This window comes from Charadrius vociferus, unplaced genomic scaffold (genome assembly GCF_000708025.1).
Source record: "Charadrius vociferus isolate BGI_N301 unplaced genomic scaffold, ASM70802v2 scaffold19, whole genome shotgun sequence".
NCBI classification, from domain to species: domain Eukaryota; kingdom Metazoa; phylum Chordata; class Aves; order Charadriiformes; family Charadriidae; genus Charadrius; species Charadrius vociferus.
In genome coordinates this window covers 3,930,284-3,951,012 of record NW_009650173.1, presented here as the reverse complement: position 1 = coordinate 3,951,012, position 20,729 = coordinate 3,930,284, and the positions used below count along the sequence as shown (strand labels likewise).

The following is a 20,729-nucleotide window of genomic DNA, read 5'->3' as shown; positions in this document are numbered from 1 at the left end:
TAAAGGCAGATGAAGCTGAATTAGTAAAACTTCCAGATCAAAAGGACCGAAAATTACTGTTACTGGAGGCAGTAGATAACAAAAAGATGTGAGAAATCAAAAGTTAAAGCAGGGTACACTCTATGTTTCATCGTCTCACACCTGCTTTTAGAAATTGACATCCAAATCAAAACATGTTGGTCATCTATGCAATGTTTTTAAGCTTTATATAGGCCTAAAGAACCCAACTCAGTATAAGGAAATCAACGGCAAGTAATTTCCTTTATGCCATCTTAGATTTTTACAGCAAAATGCAGCTGATTGTTTTCAAATGACTTGATTTATATCAGAATGAATGTTCTTTATTCATATGGAATAATAGAAACCCCAAAAAAGAAAGGTTGGCTCAAATGGCAGCCCAATATACGGTAGCTTAAATTGGGTGTTCTTTCCAGTATCCTTTTCTCTGTTCCCGTTTTTCAGTATGATTTTCTCTCAGTCGTCCATTTTTACGTTCTATTTTCAAAGTATCTGTTGACTGGAAACAATCACCTGAGTGCAGTACAATAAAGCGTATACAGTCAAGCAAAACAAACTCACCTGTTCCCAATACTGAGGCACGGAAAGGATATCTATTAAAGATCTGTGGCAACTAATAATGTCTCTGCTCAGTGAAAGGCTGAAAGCAAAGGGGAGAGTAAGTGAGCCTTCTCGTTTATTTAATGAGCAAATGAATGCCAGCACCCCTGAAAACCACTGGAGCATATAATGACCTCAGTTTGTCTGAGCTGGGAGGTGCTCAGCGAGACGAACCTCACTCGCTTTTATTATAATGCATGAATCTTAAAACGATTTTAATCACAAACTGAGGAACAAATTGTACAAAGGTTTTGCAGTGTGCGTCACCTATGTGAAAAAAACAGGAGGGAGATTCAAACACACCTCTGTTCACATACAGAAGTATTTCTCAGATCAGTAAGCAGCAGGTTTAAATGCTGCAAGAACTGAGATGAAGCAGCTATAGAAAAACAAAAGCACATACCATGTACCTGAAAAGACAAGACTTTTTTTTAGTATGATCAGTCTTTACGGCACATTGGTTACTGTCATGAAAAATCCGAGAAAAGTGGTTTGCACTGTACACATTTGGAACTAGAAAAATATAGAATGTTTTTATCAGCCAGATAAGAGATTAAAAGTGTAATATTCATACACACCTTTCTCATTTGACTTTATACTTCTCTTATTTTAAACTAATACATGTGAAGCCTTAGCTTGTAATTTCCAAACTCTGGGTTATAACTTAAATGTTCTTTCATTAACCATTTATTTTATATATTTTTTTTTTTCCCAACAGAACTAGCATTTGGAATTCCAGTGTTGCCATAACGCACAAAAAAAATTGGTCAAAGAATATAAAAGATACTAAACTCATAAGAAGTATATTGAGTTCAATGACAACAGCTGGGACAATAATCTCTATATAAATATATATATATCTCATAAATTATAGTCTTTACTTGAGGAATTCCACCCATCTTACCTGAAGGACAACAGGACACCCTTGAATTTTCTCTTCAGTTCTTTCATACGCAGTTGGTTTTTCAGGCATTGATATTGCTGACATGAAGTCACTCATCCAGTGACCCGTCCTAACAAAAAATAGCAGTAACTCTATGTTAAGTTTTTTTTTTCCTTCTGGTAATTAGGTGGGTTATGCTTTTCTTCTCAACTGCTTTTTACAGCTGAAGAAGTTGAGCAATGCCTTAATACAGTTTACTTTAAACCGCAATAGAAAGGTGATCTGCATGTTGACACAAACTTCTCAGTCCCATTATCCTGAGCATCCATCAAGAGTTGCAGATTTGTCCCATAATCCACACTCTATTAGTACACTTTGCGTTAATCAATCCTTTCAAATCATTCACCTTTTGAAAGGCGGGCACCTCTCAGAACAGTCTTTCACTTCACTAAGAGAACTTACCAGCCTTTGCACCCAGCCAGGGAACACGCACTCGGCCCCTGAAAAATGGTTGCAAAACCAAGGAGAAAAGTTGTGTGTGCCTTTCTCGCATAAAAAATAGGTAAGACCTCCAACTAGGTAACCAGCCAGTGATAGTTTAGTCCTATATTACGTCTTTAGATGTCTGCTATTTGTTTTCTATATTAGTTTCTAGAATAGTCTCTGGAATGGTTCTAGAATCTACCAGCACATAGTTTAATCAGAAACAATTTCTCAAGCATGGATAAATAACAACATTAAAGCAACATCAACAGCTTGAGAAGGTGGCATTGTTTCCCATATTAACATGAAAAACTACTTTAACCAAGTTAGTTTTTATTTTTTATGCCCTGACAGCATACAGATTTTACAGCTACTATTGATGTGAACAATGACAGCATACAGATTACAGCTACTATTGATGTGAACAAGAAAGCATTTTTGCATTTTTATTGTTAATTTTTTATTGATGTTATTTGTGTAATTGCAGCAGCAATCCTGCAGCGATACAGTTCATACAACACATACAGTTGCAGCCAGCTCAAAATTAAGTATTTTGGTAATAACAGACATAGAACATTGTCTCCAAAAAAACAAAGATCTGATATGAAGAAAAAAGCATGTCAGAACCTACTGATGAAAAAAAAAAAAAAAAAAAGAAAGAGCACACGGTTCTATTTTTGAGAGGGTAAGAATCAAGAGGGATTCAGGAAAGCAAAACCATTTTCTTTTTAAAATTCATAAGGATTACAAAAGGTGAACTCTGATGAGTTTTCTTTGGATTTTAGCTTTCACACAAAAAGGTTTCAGAAGCTGAGATGTAACGAAAAGTTAGTTTATCAGAAAATTATAGAAGAACTTGAAAATATAGTCCTGGACATATAAATCTTCAGTTTTGTGGACTTGTTTTGGTTTACAGGAGATGCAAAGGGAATGCTGCTGTTGGAGTCAGACACTTTGCTCTATTCAAGAAACCTACTTTGAATTTCTGTTGTTACTGCAGAAAGATGGAGTTTCTCTCTTCATGGGTGCAGTGACTGGTTTAATGTATCTTCTGTCATGCTGCTGCTGTAGATTTCATCTCTAAAGGGAAGGAAGTACAAAACAAGAGTAGTAAACTGCACATCAATCTATAAAACTACTGGCATCTCAAGCATGTACACCTCTGATTAAAGGCAAACGATGCATACATGCTGATATTTTCTCCCTATTTTTGAAGGACACAGCGTCTGTGTTTATTATATTAATACTAATCTGAGCCTCTATAACAGTATAGTGTTTTTATTTGACAATATTGTGGTCCTAAGATCATTCCTGATGTTGGGAGAGCTTTAAAGCAAAGAGCGCTTCGCCTACCTGTCCAACAGCCCACTCTTGAATGGCTACGATTCATTCACCGGGTGGGAGGAAAGTTCCTTGAGATCAGTCTTGAAAGCAATCCGTCATTAGACTAGCACATTAGCTCTCTTCAGATTAATTTGTGACACTCTTTGCAGGAAATAGTGGCTAATAAAGCAAGGAAATGACAGAAGAATATTGAGGCCCTATTAAAGCATTAAACTCAATTCTTTCTCAAACCCAGTGAAGGACAGCTGGATAGCTGTCTATAAAGTTGCATTGATTTTCTAAGAAATAACAAAGCCAATTTGTGTTCATAACACTGAGTCTTAAAACACAAACCAGCATAACACTTTCAGTCGTCATTCTCTTCCCACAGCCCATGTGAGTGCTATCAGCCGGTGACTTTGCCACTAACGTAACCTCTACCCTAACATCCAGGTCAGAATCCCACACCCCCAAAAGCAAGGCCTGGGAAGGCATGATTTATAACGTGCCGATCTCTGAACTCAAACTGCTGGGTTGCACTTTCTTAAGACCTGCAGAGAGCTTTTGTTGAGGTCTGAATAAACAGCTGAATTTCAGGTTGATAAAATGCTCTGTGAGCTTAAAGTATTGAGTGTAATATACAAACATTAGTCTTCAGAGTCTCTACTTTTTATGGCCCAGCTTTCTAACTTCCTTACAGAAACTACATTAGAAAAGTAAGTATAATGCATAGTTCTGGACAAGGAGATAGAATAGGCAGGCTGGATTTAAAAAGAAAACAGGAAAAGCAGAGGAAAGAAGTGCATGGGAAAATATTCCAAAGAAAGTATAAAAGTATCATTGTCTTCTGATTTTTGGCAGTTCATCCTTTTCAAATGTTTCTTCATTCTTGTCCTTTGAGGATCTGTCTTTATCATCAAATTCACCAACACTTTATTTCTAGGTGTATTTTAAAAGGCAAGAACCTGCTGTATGGTTTGAATTCATATGTGAATTACTTAAAAAAAGAGAAAGATATATGTGTCTTATGCAAAGGGGTGAAATGGGTATTCTACAGTGAATGGCAGGATTTTGGTTCTCTATTATACACTCAGGATTTAATCTAATGATTAATTTCTGCATATTTGTGCGTGTATATATGTATATATATTTATTATTTTTCTCTGGTAGTAGTACGTTAATGCATGAATACTCCTTTCTTGGAACTAGAACCAAGTACAGTTTCTGATGTGGCAGCATGTTGGCTGTGGAGCGGTAATAGTCCCACGTATGATTTACTATTCTCTCTGTGTTAGAGACAAGAGAAACTCACTTTTTATTAATTTAAAATACTAGAGGAAAAATTGGCTAAAAGATTGATCTCCCAGCTGGTCTGCTTTATGGACAAGCCAGAAGAAATTATGGCAATTCACATGGGTACCTACCAGTGAACTTCCGAGGCAGTCACGGACTCGTAGCCCGGCGTGTGTTTCCCTGGGCGCTCCGAGGGCTTCCGTTCCACTGAGAGCTGCCTCCTCGCGCTCACACGCAAAGGCCAAGTACATGTGCAGTTGCTGCACAGGAAATTTATAGAGTCTTTTTCAGCAAGTAGCAAAATTAGCCTCTTCACCTTTCGCGGACCTGTGTGCTGCATCTTTTCTAAACAGGTAAAATCCCTCGTATTAACAGCGTTCCTTGGGGAGCATCTTTCTCCTGGTGCTCTTTCACATCATATCGTCCTCTGGGCTCAAAGGCCACGCAGTAATTAAACTCAGACAGTGACCTTAGCAGGGAAAGGCTGTGGGATGTTTTTATATTTAAATTCTGGGTGTGTAAAAGTAGGGGGGAGTTGTTGGCTTTGCCATTGTTGTTTGTTTTTTTTTTTTGTTTTTTTTTTTTACAATGTAATATGCTTCTAAAATTAACTTTTATCCAAAAGTGACATATACACTGAGTTTCTGAAAAAAACTATTTTTATGCTGGATTTCAGTAACTGTGAATATAAGATTTATAATTGTATTAGTGTGAGATACCGTCTTTAACTCTCCTAACATGTAAGAAAATATCGCCATCTGTTGCTCCCTGCAGTAAGTGCAGCTACTTCCTACAGTTACTGTTCAACGGATTTTCATTGCCCTCTGCCTACCTCTGCTGTTACAAGAATTCAATTGTTTTCAGGAAAAGCGAAGCTATTCCTCTTTCACACTGGAATAGCTTAATGAATTTCAATGAACTTACACGGTGAAATGTTGAAACAAGCATAATGCTTTTATTTTTCAATAATGGGGTTGGTTAACGATTTATGGGAATTACGTCATCGAGCAAAGGGCGATTTCTTTAATTGTTAGCGATTAGCTGTTGGGGTGGCTAACCATCAGGCTGCTGAGAAAAAACAGTGCATTTAGTGCTGTCACTGTTACTTAAAAATCCTTGACTCTTACCTTGATGCTATAATTAAACAATTGGCCTCAATTGACTGTTGTGGAAACAGTTTACAATTTGCAATACCAAAGAACCTGGAAAGAATGATAGTCTTATTCTAACACATGCTCTTTCTAAATTTCTAATACATAATATCTAAGAAAAACTTTTATATTTTTATACATTAAAATTTTCCTTTCTCTTTTTTTTTACTCAGATACCATTTAATCTTTTAACGGCCAAGAAAATAAACAAGACAAAAAAATCCATGCAAAACAAAAAAATCCTTCAAGTCTAAATAAGATGTATAGTGTCTACACTCTTCTGCTTTATTCAAAGTTTATTCCAATTAGCTTGCACGTTTCTAATTTCTCACGTCAAGTTGTACCGTATTCTTTTTTTAGCAATAAAAATCACACACAAGTGTGATTGAAGGTATAGAAGGTATGAAGGTATAGAAGGCTAGACAAATTTGGGTGAGTTTAGGAAGTCTGCGGGTCTTTCAAACTCAACCATCTGCATTTGAAACTTTGCTTTTGAATGCTTACAGACACACATCTGATGGGAGAGGAGATGGAGCAAACTGCATTTCACAAGAGGAAAGCAAAAATCTGTGATCAGTGCAAGTCTAACCTGTTCTCTCGAAAGCACTTTTTACTCTTATTCCGGTTCTGACTTTTCTGATTGTTTCCCGCTTTAACTTCCCCGTCCTCATCCTGATCTTTCTCAGTCTTCTACCAGTTCCTGATTCCAAATCATACCTTATTTCATTCCCTCTAATTTTTTATCTATAACTTCTTGACAATTTGGCTAACATTATCACTTAGCATGTGAAACTACAAATAGTTCAACACTGTCTTGTTATTTTTTGTTCATAAAGTTATTTCCAAAAGGCAGAAGCAAAATACCTTGTTTACAAATCCGGGCAGCACAGTCTCGTCAGTGCCCACAAGGTGTTGATTCACAAGGGCTAAATTTATGGATGCTGATCTACAACCAACAAAAAGCGAGTTCTTATTATGATTTGTCCATTGGGCACTGAATTACTGTATTAACCATAGAGGCAGTCTAGAAAGATTAGCCTCAACAGATTAAAGCCAGTTTTTGTGGATAGTCACTGTAGAAACACCATGATAGTACGTGATCTATATGTATCCGCCTTTAAAGTATTTTATGTATCTTTCTCTGTTATGCTAAAATTTACGGATCACAGCTGCTAATATGACAGTTCCAGATTACTTACAAATAATGATCTAAATAGTTTTCCTATTGTCACTTTTTTCTTCTGTTTCTTCTTCCAGCTCCTTCTTTAATTTTTTCTTCTGCAAAAGTAGTAGAACATCTGTCCACAGAAAGTCTGGCTCCAGCTGTAGTTGCCTTGTACTTCCGTAACTATCTATGAATACAAAGATATGTAGAGTTGTCACTGGATACTATTTTGTTAGTGCCGAGAAGGGTTAACTACAAAGCATTGGTAGACTATTGACAAAAATGAACTTGTATTATTGCGTAAAAATCAGTAAGAATATTACTTTTTTTTGAAGCAAGTGTGATAATTTTGAACATTTATCCCAACTTTACATTCTCCAGGACGCTTTCTGAGCTTTTAAGATGTCGTTATGATTGGACCTTTTCCTCTCTGTCTATACCCTAAACCCCAGACCTGAAGACTAATTCTGAGAAACAGATGCTAGCAAAATTGTAGGATTATTCTAGGTGTATGTTGTAAGTGAGATCTGAACCTATTCTATCCATCTCTGTAAAATATTTTCATTCTAATTTTCTGCTGTGCCTGTACTCTGTTGTTATCCTTACCTTTTCTCTTACTGACGCTATGAGAGTTACACATATATTTAAAAGGAGACAACTTTTATGCTGCCTGCTGTGCATCGCCTTCCATCGTGATCTTGAACGCTGTTTTGTTCAGTTGCAGGGGAACATCCGTGAAATAAATGCTTGTTTTACAGCCAGGGCAAATAAGAAACAGACATGTAAATAAGATAGCACACTTGTACCGCAGCTGAGTGGAAGTCAGTCTACTGGCTTTCTGCTTTCATCGGCTTACGTATGGGCTTTCTCAGAATATACAAGTGTTGATGTTTCATAAGCATTAAAAATTCCTTTTAGTAATTATTTTTCTTGCTTAGATGTTATGAAATGAAGACTTTCCTTATTCACAAGCTGAATTTTCACACTTATTTCAGAAGACTTATTTTTGTATGGTGAAGATGGCCATGTCCTTTGGGGTAAAATGTAAGATTTATTTTTCCTTCAGTTCATCAGTGAAGTTGCATCGTTTATTTGCAATTTTGTCACCCTTGAATGTAATGATTCATTGTCTTAGAAGTGACACTCAAAGAATATGACTATTTGCTTATTATTTTAACACACTGCTACCTATGACTTAACCCTTCGGTTCCCAACATCTTGCAAGGTTTTAGCCTCATAACTAGTCAGCACCTTCACATAAAACGGGAACTCAGCCAGACCCAAGAGGATGATCTTGACATCTAAGTGAGATTCAGGGGCATATATTCAAAACTTGATCTTGAAAACCTCCGTGAAAATTAAGCGTAGAAAAGCCAAAAGGCAATGAATACATCCCATTTCTTATGTTACCACTCACTTGCTGCGGGAATGCAAACAGAGCATTGTACCTGCCAGAAGATTTTGGGTAAAAGACAGTGTGGCAACAACATTTCTGCCCATTCACAAACACCAGCTGTCACCTGCTTAATGCTGCTGTGGTCACCAACTAAATTATTTGAGGAAAATGACCCAAACTTAAATACATAAATACTAAACAAAACAAAAACCATGTACACATGCAAAAAAAAACCAACCACCAACGCACAACCCCATGACGAGATAATGTCACTGTTCTGGTTTAGACAATAGTCCTACAAACAGTTGGACCGTTAAAAAATGGTCACACGCGGCTGACAACAGAGCAATGGGGGGACTCCTTATGCCTTCATTCTGCACATATTCTGTGAAATTCACTTCCCTTGGCGTGTAGGTGGATCTACTGACTGAAAACAATGTTAGAGCAACACAAGAGATAAGGAGAACCGCTTTAAGTAACCTTATAAAAAAGAAAATTCCGCAACTTAACAAAGCAAACGACAACAAAGTCAAAGGACTCCAGACTGTTGAAGTCAGAGGTGCGGAAGCTAGAACAATTCATTATTGCTCCATGCAAGAAGATCTGAATTATTTTAAGAGCACTGTATTTGCATTTTAGATATAGCAGAATGAACTAATTACGAAATGTATGCGTCAAAGATTTCAATTTCAGGCTTGACTTTACTTTGGAGATTAATTTTTTACTTTATCATTTTTGCAGGCAGTTCAGTGGACAGCCTTATTTGAATGTTACTCATTGTTCAGTGATGTATGAAGTGTATTTAATCAATGTGAAGAAAGTAATATTAAACTATTATCAGAAGCATCAAATGGTCTAAAAAAATCTCAAAAGGAAGGTCAAAAGGTAACATCTCTGCTAGCAATACGAGAAACAATGTATTTAACTTATTCTTTACATCCAGGGTTTTCATGGCATATATGTTATCCTTTTTCATATAAAATTACAGTGTAAAATATAGGGGGTTTATCCCCTTGGTTAAAAATTTTATATATATAGTGGACCAAATAAGTTTTCAATGTTTTGCTAAGAGATATTTAAATAACTATTTTAAAGCTGATGTGCATTTTAAATGGCTGGCTGCAAAAACCTTTGACAGGACAGTCCTTGTGGTCATCATTAAATCATTTGTCAGTATGTTAGTTATTACAGAATAAGGTAATTGCCAACAAGGACAGTTATGTCAATAATTCGCGTGTTTCTTCAAGTATTGCAAACCCCTCTTTGTTAAGATCCAAAGCTGTTCTTAATAAAACCATCCCATGAGCCTCTATTTTAATCTTCTCAGGGCCACCAACACAACGACAAACATGTCATCTTAGTTTTGACCAAGACATCTAGACATGAGAAACTATTTTTCCTAAAGCTATGAATAAGAAAAGCCTTCATTTTTGAGCCAGCAATTCCAACCCTGTTGTCCGGCGTTGCTCCATGTAAAGTGCAGATGGGATTTCAGTCCCTGTCCAACTAGCCAACGGCCACCTTTCTAAGACCATTTTCACAGTGGGTGCCATAGGTTAAAATCTTGTGGATCTAAAGCCAAAACTCTCTCAGTGTCACCACAGGCTTAACCTCAGAGGGTTAGGTTAGTGTGGAAGGCACACCATGCCAGCCGGAAAAGCCTCTGCCCAAAGGAGCTGGAGGTACACCCACAGGCAACTTTTTTGACAAATTGAAACTGAAAATATGTATTTCCCATATTCACTGCCTCACAGTCATGGATCGTATAAACAGTAACGGAGCAAGAAATATTAAATTAAAAAGGAAAATAATAAAATTATTATTTAATAATTATTTAATAATTAAATTAAAAAGGAAAATAAAATCCTCCCAAGTCCTCTATGGCTTGCACTTTCTATGTCAATGAAGGCATCAACTCTATCTCAGAAGTGCAGAAGTTACTTCTCAAATGAACAAAAGGGACTTGAAGGAAGAAACTATGCACATGCAAACTCTTGACAAGGTAAGATATGCTCAAAGGGTAATTTTCAATGTCTGTTTGAACTAAGAAATGAATTCATTAAGTAATAAGTAGTGACTTTTGCACTCTGGCTTTTGGAGTAAGTTTCTAATTAAGTTATGGATAACTATTTTTTTTTTTTTCTGGTTGAAGATGTACTCAAGTTAAAGTTAACTGTGATCAAGGAAATTAATTTTATACCACTATTAAAATGAATTACTGTCTCCTTATTGTCTCTTAAACACATTTGTGATATCTCATCCAATAACAGCTGATGGCTTTGCTTTTGTCGCTGTCTCCATTACATCAAGCTTGCAGTTTCACAGGCATAAGGCAGTAAGGCTTCTTGACTGGGAACTTCTATAGCAAATGGGCTATTAAGAATGAGCAGTACTTCAAGTGGTAGTAAAAATGCTTTCAGCGAAAGAGCAAAATTTGACTTGAATTTGACACATTTGGTTCAACAAACCTTCTCAATTTCTGCTTTGACTTAGTGTGTTGCAGAGAAGGCTGTGTACATTTAATGTTAACCTCACACAAGTATGTTGCAAATGTTTATAATATCCGATACACAAGAACACACAGGCTGACAGGCAAAGGAAAATATTTCTAGTTACTCAACCTTGGAAGCAATGAACATGCAAAACCATCTGAAGTTTCAAAATAAGTATTCCACAGAATCTGCTACATCTTACACATGACCTTCATTCTGCGAACACAGCAAATGCCTTTTAAACATCACTACCATGATGAGGTCCCTTGGCTTGCAGAAATCAAGCGTAACTAGTCTTGTCAGGATTAGGGTTATACTGTCTTTCAGAATGCTTTGCCTTCTAATTTTATGATCAGAGGCAATTGTACAACATCCTCAGTAGAAAGTACTATTAGAAACGCATCCGGCTATTTTAAACAGTTTTTGATGTGACTGGCATTTTCCCCCTTCAACGAGTGTTGAGCATACATAAATTATCACTGTCTCCCTTTCCCTCATGAAATTTTTTTACCTCTATTTGAATAGATGTATTGGCATGTGAAGGCTACTAAAACTACATGGCCTGACAGGTAACAGTCACCTACTCAAGCAGACAACTTTTGATTCAACTCCTGATTAATCATTTTATTGATCAAAGTTAATTGAGTCTAGATTTAATACAGTTGTAAAATTTCATCATTGAGGGTCCAGTTCTGTCACCCTAAACAGCTCCACGTTGTACTTACTGATTGCTAATTGCAACAAGTACGTCAATGTGACTAAGAATGGAGCTGTATTCTTCAAGCAATCAAACCGTTACTGTGTGACGGTGCGCTGCCCACCAGGCGCCAACCTGACCTTCATCTCCCATAACCCTGCGCAAGCGATAACCACCCATGGTAGCCATAGTGGGTGCACCTAGTTGTGATAGTTGCACCCAGGGCTCAAAGGTGGTTTTGGGGACACAGATACCAACACAATAGCCGAGGGCTAACTTAAGCAATGCTGGTACTGTGGTCAGTATGCAAATATGACTACAGGTCAAACATCTTACCCCTATGTATAGCCAAGAGCCCTTTGAGCTCTCCCACACGGCAGTGGGCTGCACCCCAGGATCTCTCGTTGAGTAGGGACACCTCTTAAGGTTACTTCTCAACATTCGGAGATTCTTTCCTGCAACAGATCCTCAGTAAGTGACTAATAGCACGCTAAACTTTGAAATCTTAGCTAAGTGATATAAAGGATTCATTGCATGTATATAATCCTTTAGGCATAAACCACTGACCAAGTCTGAGAGTAGCAGTGGATCCAGCTGTACCTATACTCCTCTCTGAGGAGTTTAGAAAACAAGAAGGTCCTTTCTGAACCTCGACTCAATGGGAGGGTCTGCCTGACACTTCTGTCTGACCCTGTCCTCTATGCTGTAAATAACCAAGTGTACCTTGACATCAAATCTTGTTAAAAATCTGTCGCATTTGCTATCAAACTTCGTTAAACCCTCATTTTATATCAATAAATGTTTCACTGCTTCTGTTTAGGAGGGAAGTGGATCGCTCCATCTGTGACATACTCTAATTTAAGATTAGTGAGTATATTAAAAAAAAAAACAAAACAAAACACATGAAGTTGTTAAACACAAATAAGAACTACAGGTATGAAAGGATATCAGTGGCCTAAGTAATAAAGTACATCTTATTGGTGACTTTATCTGATTTACAGGTGAACATTGATGAAATAAACAATGGAAAAGTTTCTCTGAAAACCTAAACACTCGATATCAGGCTGTTGTGAAAATAGCAGTCTCTGAAAACAGAGTTTCAGCATTAAAGGCCAATAGGGCAAATCCCAAAGCTTCATTATATTTCTTGTGATTTATCAAAAATGATATGTCTGCACAGCAAATTAAACCTACTCGGCTTTGTTAGATTTAGCATAAACCAAACAAACTACCATAAATGCTATTTCTTCTTGTGCTGCAATTGCCACGTTAAGTTCTCCATTTAGAAGGACAGGCAGCAAGTATGTTATCTTGTTCCACAAGAGATTGTCTGCTCGCCACATGTTTTTGTCCCTTCATGTTTCTCCCTTCAGAGCCACCTAAAAATATAGTTAAGTCTTAGAAAACTACAACAGAAGACGATTATTAAGTAGGTAAAGTAAAATTTCTTCCATTCTTTGATCAGATATATTGTGAAACTAGAGGTGGGCAAGTTGGAAGTCTGGATTCTGAAGCTTGAAGTCTGCATTATGTGCTGAAGGACATGTTTCATTACAGCTAGACTGTTAGAAAACATAACCTGAACTGTAACAACACCCTGTTTTTCTGCAGTTGATCACATGCACTTGAACTGACTTTCAGAAACACACATCACATTTTCCTCTAGGTCTTCCATTCAAGCTTTGATTTTTGAGCTTCCCTTTAAATAGCTTCTTCACATTACAGACCACCGAGATGCAAAAATACATGGTATATTAAAATAAATGTTAATGTGTTAAATAGCAAATGTTAGAGTAAGTGTTAAATAGTAAATATTAAATTGCATAGTAAAGAAAATTATTGGTTGACATGTATTATCAGCTTGAAGTACCACTAGTAACAATTTAACAATAGTGTACTGTACTTCAACTACAGTACCTATCTAAAAGAGACACCCCCCCTTTCTTAGAAACACAAATATTTATCTGATTTAGAAATTTCATGGAAGTATACTCAATTTCATGCGTGTGCTTACGTTTGTTTGATTTATCACTTAAATAACTTAATAGAATGTTCTGCCAGAGTTGTCTTATAATGTGAACTATACTGACCACTTACAGATAGATTCAACATATTAAACTTTAGCTTCAGATTCTTTAATCTATAGATCTCAGGTTCATGAAAGTTCACTGAATGTTAGATGTACCTCAATTACTCATCCTAGATCACGTTGTAATCCCTGGAATCAGAGCTGAAGTTGAGGCATATTTTTCTTTGAGGCATGTATTTTTTATTAATAGAGATGTTTCCTCATCTTCCATAAGTTTTTGTGAAATTCTACAGGCTTTAAGAGTTGCTCTTTTCTTCTCTGAAATATAGTTTAGGTATATAAGAGTTTCAGTTAAAACCTCAGAAATCGTAAGATCTCCAAATCAGAATATAATTTATCTATGACACCAGACATTCAAACTTTTTAAAGAAAGTATTAGAAAGATGTATAAAAATCAACAAAGTGATAGTCAAATTATCACTTTAATTTAACGTCATCTCATGTTTAAATAAAAGACAACCTGAAGTAAAGGATCTTAAGGAAATATCAGTTAAAATACTTTCTGCTAGCGATTACCAAAGAAAAACTCAAGAAGATGCCATACGCCTGCTGTGACATTTCCATGGGATGAAGGGGGTCGAGGGATGTTCACAAAGCCTCCTAAAGAGCATTGCAATGGTACAGATCAAAGAGAAGAGCTGAAAGATGCTGCACTCCACTAAGAAGCAGCTAGAATTTCTGTGCAATTTAGGTACAAAGAAGTAGTGAATTTTTGTGGATATATTTTATTTCTTTAGTTTTGGTTTAGCAAAAGAGATATGAGATTTTATTCTGCTTTTTTTTCATCTCCACACTTGACTATCGGTCAGAGTAACTGGAACTAGGACAGCTTTACTTCTAGAGAAGTAAAAGAAATCTGTTCTGGAAGCAGAAAGAAATCATTGAGAAAATGTGAGTTTAGTGATCCTATTAATTTTTGTATTGAATTTCATGAATTTGATCAAATATCTCTGCAAAATTCAGAAGACATTTGCTACTTTGGCGAGAAATGAAAGTCAGCAATTGAAATGAACATACAATCTAACCCTCAGGAAAAATTCACTTGAAATAGGTGCGTTTGAAAGTGCTTGTAGTTCAATTCTCCTTAGCAAGTTGAAAGTTGCTAACGTTAGAGCCAAATAAGTGTAAACTGACTCTGTTTAAAAATAAAGTTTTGCAGGAACAACAAAAAAAAAAATTGTCAAAAGAAGGACAACTGAAATTCAGACCTTCAGATTTTTTTGTTGCATACAGTGGGCATATCGGGGCTTATTTTAGATATCTGGTGATCCTTGATAGGAGTATATACAGTGCCCATTATACTGCAGGCTTTAGCATGATGGACAAAAAACTGATCTATGTGAGGCGATGAATACTGCATACTGACCTTATCATGTGGATTTATTGCTCCAAATGATTGACTTATAGCTTGAATTTTAAAGATTAATCCATTACAATCAATAATAATTAGACATATAAACATCTTTTAAAAAGAAAAAAAAATCAGTCCATACAGCATCCTGCGGAGCCTGGCATACCGGTTTTGGTGCGGATGGCCAAGATAAGGGCCCAGATCACCAACTGCAGCGTTAAACCATTTTCTTGAAGGTGTGATTTGGAAAGCCCATGAAAGAGGGTTTCAAATGAAGTTTTCTTAGAAACTGTTCTCACTTATGTTATTGTCACGAGTTAGTAACAAACAAATGACAAACTGTTAACATACACCTACTCATTCTTTTTTCTCTTACATATCCTTACTACAGTAGCCACGGGCTACTGCTTTTGGTTTATGAACATTTGAGAACTTTGGTCACAAAGAGCAAAGGAAGGATGTCCCAGAAGGTATACCTGGGACACAGTTGTATGGGTAGATAAGAAATTCTGACACTCAGGCGACAGAAATGAAAGCCCTTCTCTAATGTCTGTTAGGGGATTTTAATTTATATACCTTAGTTTCCAATATACAGAAAGGCAGAGAGTGAGGCTTTAGCCGAGTTGGGTTGCTGGAGACTGCCCAACCTTTGATGTTGTACATGTTTACAATAGGAAGCAGTGATCACAGACACTGTTAGGAGACAGTCCTGTGGTTATTATCGCAAACATACTGTGGAAAATAAGTGGCGCTTTCTTAAAATCCCAGAAAGGGGAATATAAGGGTCTCTGACCTAGTTGTTTCATTCCAGGAGACTAGCCAGAATTGCAATAGGATTAAACAGCTGCACCCTCAGCCCAGATAAAATGAAGGGTAATCCATGTATCATTACCTGACAGTCTCGGAGAAATGAAAAGGTCCACATGACAGTACAGTGAAACTCAGAGATTTAAATTAACCTTGCAAGTTATTTAAATTATTTGAAGCTATTAGGTCAATTTTTAGTTTATGCCCATTTTGATAACTAATTGTTTTTTATGTACTTATCTTTGGGTGGAAGATGTAGCAAAGTACCTAATATAACACTCAGAGGCTTATGTTACACATTCCTGGTGAGTCATAGCTCACACTCAGTAAAACAGAGTCGTCCCAATTTTTTTTTTTTGTCTCCAATGTCTGGATAACTTAAGGACAAAGACCTTTCCACTTATTACGTACATTTTATATAGTAATCAGTAAAACTAGATCCAAACAATGCTCAAAGTCTGATTTAAACGAGAAAAAGCAATTCATTACTATTCTTATCTTGACTTACTTAACCTACCTCTTACAACTCATAGCAAAGATTTATAATCTTAATCTTAGTTTAAATTGTTAACAGATGAGTTTATAAACTGTCCTACAACACTGGTGAGATGTGACGCTATCTAATTTGAGCAAGATTAGATAAACTAGTTACAGTTCACAATCAGAAAAAAATGTGGGTTTAAAATTATCCAGAGATAAAAGTCAGATAAAAATTATGGATATGACAAAATTTCCTCATTATTATAACTTTCACAATTAAAAAAATAAATTGACACTATACCCACCAGAAAAACCCATGAAGCTTAGTGTGGTTTTGAGCCTTTTAAAGCACTGTAACATTTTATAACAGCTCCCAGTCTTCTTTTATGCTAAATAACAGAGTCTGTTGGGATACGTATCAATGTACAGAAATTCACACAAGTCCGTCAGTTACACTTATATGCATCTCTAATTTCTTAAAAGGGGATAAGCTAATTGCTTGTGCTAGGTTCAGCATAAGGAGCCAAGACTGACATTTGTCGTAAGAATTCATAGCAAGTGTTTAAAAGCCTAAAACATGTTACAGATTGCAGTCAGTTTCACTTCGTATTTCTACTGGTTCTGGAATTATTGCAAAATAATATCTCTTGAGCAAAGAAGAAAGCTGAATTTATGCTTTGTGGATGCTTTATTCATAGAAATGAATCACTATTTCACAACAATTTTCTTTCAAGTTGGAAGGTTTCTTAGATAGCTAAAGGAGGCAACGTAGGCAACACTGAATTTGCAACTATTTTTTAACCTGGTATTGGAATAAAAGATATCATAAAGATAATCTATTTGGTTTGCTGTTTGGAAGCTGTTGTAGGGTAACCGTGTCAGTTTTAATTCCTTGAACTAAGTTGTGCGCTGTCCCCCATTTCTCCTGACCCAACGCACTGCCTATAATGTATCGGCCACTCATTGATTTACATGCTTCGTCAGCTGGAAATTAGTCCTTATCTTTAAATTTCTTCTGTTCCTAATAGCACTAGAAAGGGGCTTTCAAACCACACATTCAATGAGTGTACTCCACAGTTCTGTGAAATTTCTGCCAAGTTTTCTGTGTTATTATTAACGGATGTATTAATTAATAATAATGAAGATATTAATGAACATATGCCAAAAGGTCCTTGCAGAAAGCCCTATGAGGCTGGCAAATTTCAACACCTGGTGAATTTTTATAGCCAATTTACAAGCCTTGCGTTACAAATGAAAAGCTGCTGACATATTTTAAAATGTAATGAATTAATGACTGCAACTATAGTAACTATATATATGGGGGAAAAAAATAATATCAGTACAGAATCTTTTATGTTGGTAGGGTCACCTGTCACTGAGGGTTTAGAAGTCTAATTTCTTGCAGCCAGCACTAGGTGGAGACAGTGATTCACACAACGCTTCCAAACAGGCACTTCTCCAGCTTGCCAGCTCACCCTATTCCACTTTGGTATTCAGTTTATTACAGATTGCAGGGTTACAATTGTTTGGGTGTATTTTGTTAGTAGTTGTCTCAAAGAAAGTGAAATAAAATTACTCATGCTTCGAGTAGCTAGCAGGTCTCCCTGAATCTCCTTCACACACACGTATGCATATGTAAATCGCAAAACTGAAGGCAAACTATACACTAAGTATACCAGAGTTTTATTTCCAGGCTTGATATGTGTGAAATTTATTTCGTAAAAGTAACTATGGTCATATTTTTATTTGAGCCATAAGAAAAATCCTTACCCATGGTTTGAAACTTACTTTAACTAAAAAATATATTCTCATACTTGATTAAATCAAGTCTGTGAAATCGAGGACTCTTTTGAAATTCCTGGAAATAAACAAAAAAATAAATCCATATGGGTTAATTTACTTTCCTCACATGAAGTCAATATATTTAGGCTACCAAGGCATATTTAATTGTCCTTACCACTGAACGGTCTCCCAATTAGCAGCTAGAGAGAGTTCGCACACACCAGTCAGGAACAATGATTGATATCACACACCCCGTCCCTTTCTTTAACTTCATATGAACTTGTTTTGAACGTTTAAGGGATGCTAAAAGAAAAGCCAACAGGGAAAGATAATTGCGTGCAACTAAACAACTGCCAAGAGACCACTTTGCAGATATTTTGGGTTAAAATTTAAGAAGTGGCTAGTGATTTGAGAAGGTATATGGCATCAGCGTGAGACAGCATGTAATTAGCAGAAAGTAACTACACAGTACAGTCTGCAAATCTGACATGTTTGAATTATAAAAAGCTAAAAACCAGGAATATAGGAATTCCTTTCATTTAGGCTGTTGTTTAAGACGAAAGCAGCTGGAGTTCTTGTGCTGGTGTACTATCTCCCTATTGCCTGAAAGATGGGACCTCCTGGCAGTGACGTTGTTTTGACTTAAAAATCATTTAAACACACTGAACTGGAGTGTGGGCTAATTTCCCGATGGCAATCAAACTTCAAATTTGGAATTTGGCTGAGCCTAGCTGTGGCTGACTACAGCCTATGCAGCCACATCGGGACAATACATCCAAAAGGATCCTCTTGAAAACATCTGCTGCAGTTAGCAGAGCCATGGTAGGCGTTTGGCACGTTTCACTAGCAGACTGCTGACGTTTGATCACAGTCTGGCTGGAATTAATACAGCCTGGGCTGATTTTTTTGGGTTTGTTTGCTATTGCACCTTTCAAAGTGAAAAAGAAGAAAAGTATCAATTATTACTGCGCCAGTAGAAGCTGTTCATGACTTTTGTTCAACAGCAAGAAAGATGAATTGGTGTCACCTGCGACTCCTTCAAGGTATCCAATGCTCTCCAAGAAGGGAACGTACTCAAATTTGCTGATTGATATGAGAAACAGCACATCCAAACTAAGAAAATGCAGGGTTGTTTTTCAAGCAAACAAGGTAATACTTCTCAGAGAACACAGTGCTGTGGTCTGTAGCTGTCCTACAGCTTTTTGCCTAGTGTGAGGAGAAAAAAAGAGTTGGGCAGGCTGCTTGAGAGCCAGATGGTCAGTGGCTGAGGGTAGTTCATATACATTGGTGAATGTTTACCAGGGAGGTCAAAGTTATCTGCAATATAAATCACTAACTGCAAATAAGGAACTTCTGTCATTAGTATGTGCTTCCATTTGATTCCATCTAAGTACTCACAGCTTAATCAGGATTCTGGATTTTTCTGGCTATTTTGGAAATGAGAAGGCTCCTACAAGTTTTAATTACATTTTTTTTGTTCTCTTTAAAACATATTATCAGTACTGACATCTAACCTGAAAACAAATGCCTAAGCGTACCTGGTCGTATGAAATGCAGCAAAGAGGACTTCTGAACATCCTAGTCAGAAACTTGAATCTAGTTCTACTTTTCTAGGGAGAAGTGTTACAGACTGAGTAGCTTGGGGAAAACAAGTAGATACCTATTCAGCTACCCACCTGTACTGAGTGGTTTTTTATATTCGAGCAACTACAGTGTTTATTTATAATTAGCAGTAATTTTGCATTGCCAGAGTCCCTCTTAAAGAAGTTCGTTTTTTAGTCTTTTTTTAGCCCACTTCTGAATTATGGCTATTCCTGATGCACTCACAGTACCTTCCTTTACTTCCTTTTTAAAGAGGAGGAAGTAATTACATGCGATCTGTCTTCTGATAATAAAAGCCTTCCACAAGCCGTGCTGGGTATGTATATTCACAGCCACCAGAGGGAAGGGGGAATAAAAGACCATCAGAGAATCCATGATAAAATATGAAGAGTATCAGGGTAACCGCATGCTTTGGACTTGATTTTGGGGACGGTAGAATTAATTTCTGAGCAGTATTTTTCCCCTTGGTAATTTGAGTTCAAGCACTCTGAATAAAACGTAGATATGCCTGTTTGGTAGGATAAACTCTTTTAAAGCCAGCTATGAAATAACTACTTTAAAAAAAAAAAAAACAAACACCAAAGACTAACCACTTCTCTTCCATTTTTTCTGATATTTTCTCATATTTCCCCCCCTTACATGGGGACAGTAACATGAATTTCTCCTTGTGTGGAAAGGCAGACATGAAACAAAGGATTAAAAATAAAAGGTTTTAAGTCATAAAAAGAGGACCCTCACATCTTCTATCAAGAAACAATTGTATTCTAACACCGCAATAAAGCAAACTGCAGTGCAGTATATAATTTGAATATGATACTGTATATACTAATTACTTTGGTGAACCCAACGTAGCCCAATCAGCATATCTTTAATAAACATGTATGAAAAAAATTAACAGATTAGGACTTCGTTATTGCCAAGGACAAATATTTATCTTCAGTTATTCAGCTTGCACACAGCAGTGCACCTCATTTTTCTTTTTCCATCTTTACTTTCTTTGTGTTTAATACAGACTAATGTTTTCAGACCTTGGTATTTAAAGTTGCACTCTGAATTCTGTAATGAAGAATAACCAGATTTTCAAAGACTCTTTAGTGAGGAGCCTAGAAGTCAGCAG

At 36.6% G+C, this 20,729-nt stretch overlaps 1 protein-coding gene across 1 annotated transcript in view; it reads right to left on the bottom strand.

Annotated features, from left to right (window-relative positions):
• Positions 1-412: 412 nt before the first annotated feature.
• DCDC1 (doublecortin domain containing 1) overlaps positions 413-20,729 on the bottom strand; it is a 193,963-nt gene continuing 173,646 nt past the window's right edge. The window contains 3 exon segments of the mRNA XM_009892706.1: positions 413-517; positions 1,523-1,631; positions 4,732-4,860. Coding sequence (XP_009891008.1) covers positions 413-517; positions 1,523-1,631; positions 4,732-4,860 — 343 coding nt within the window.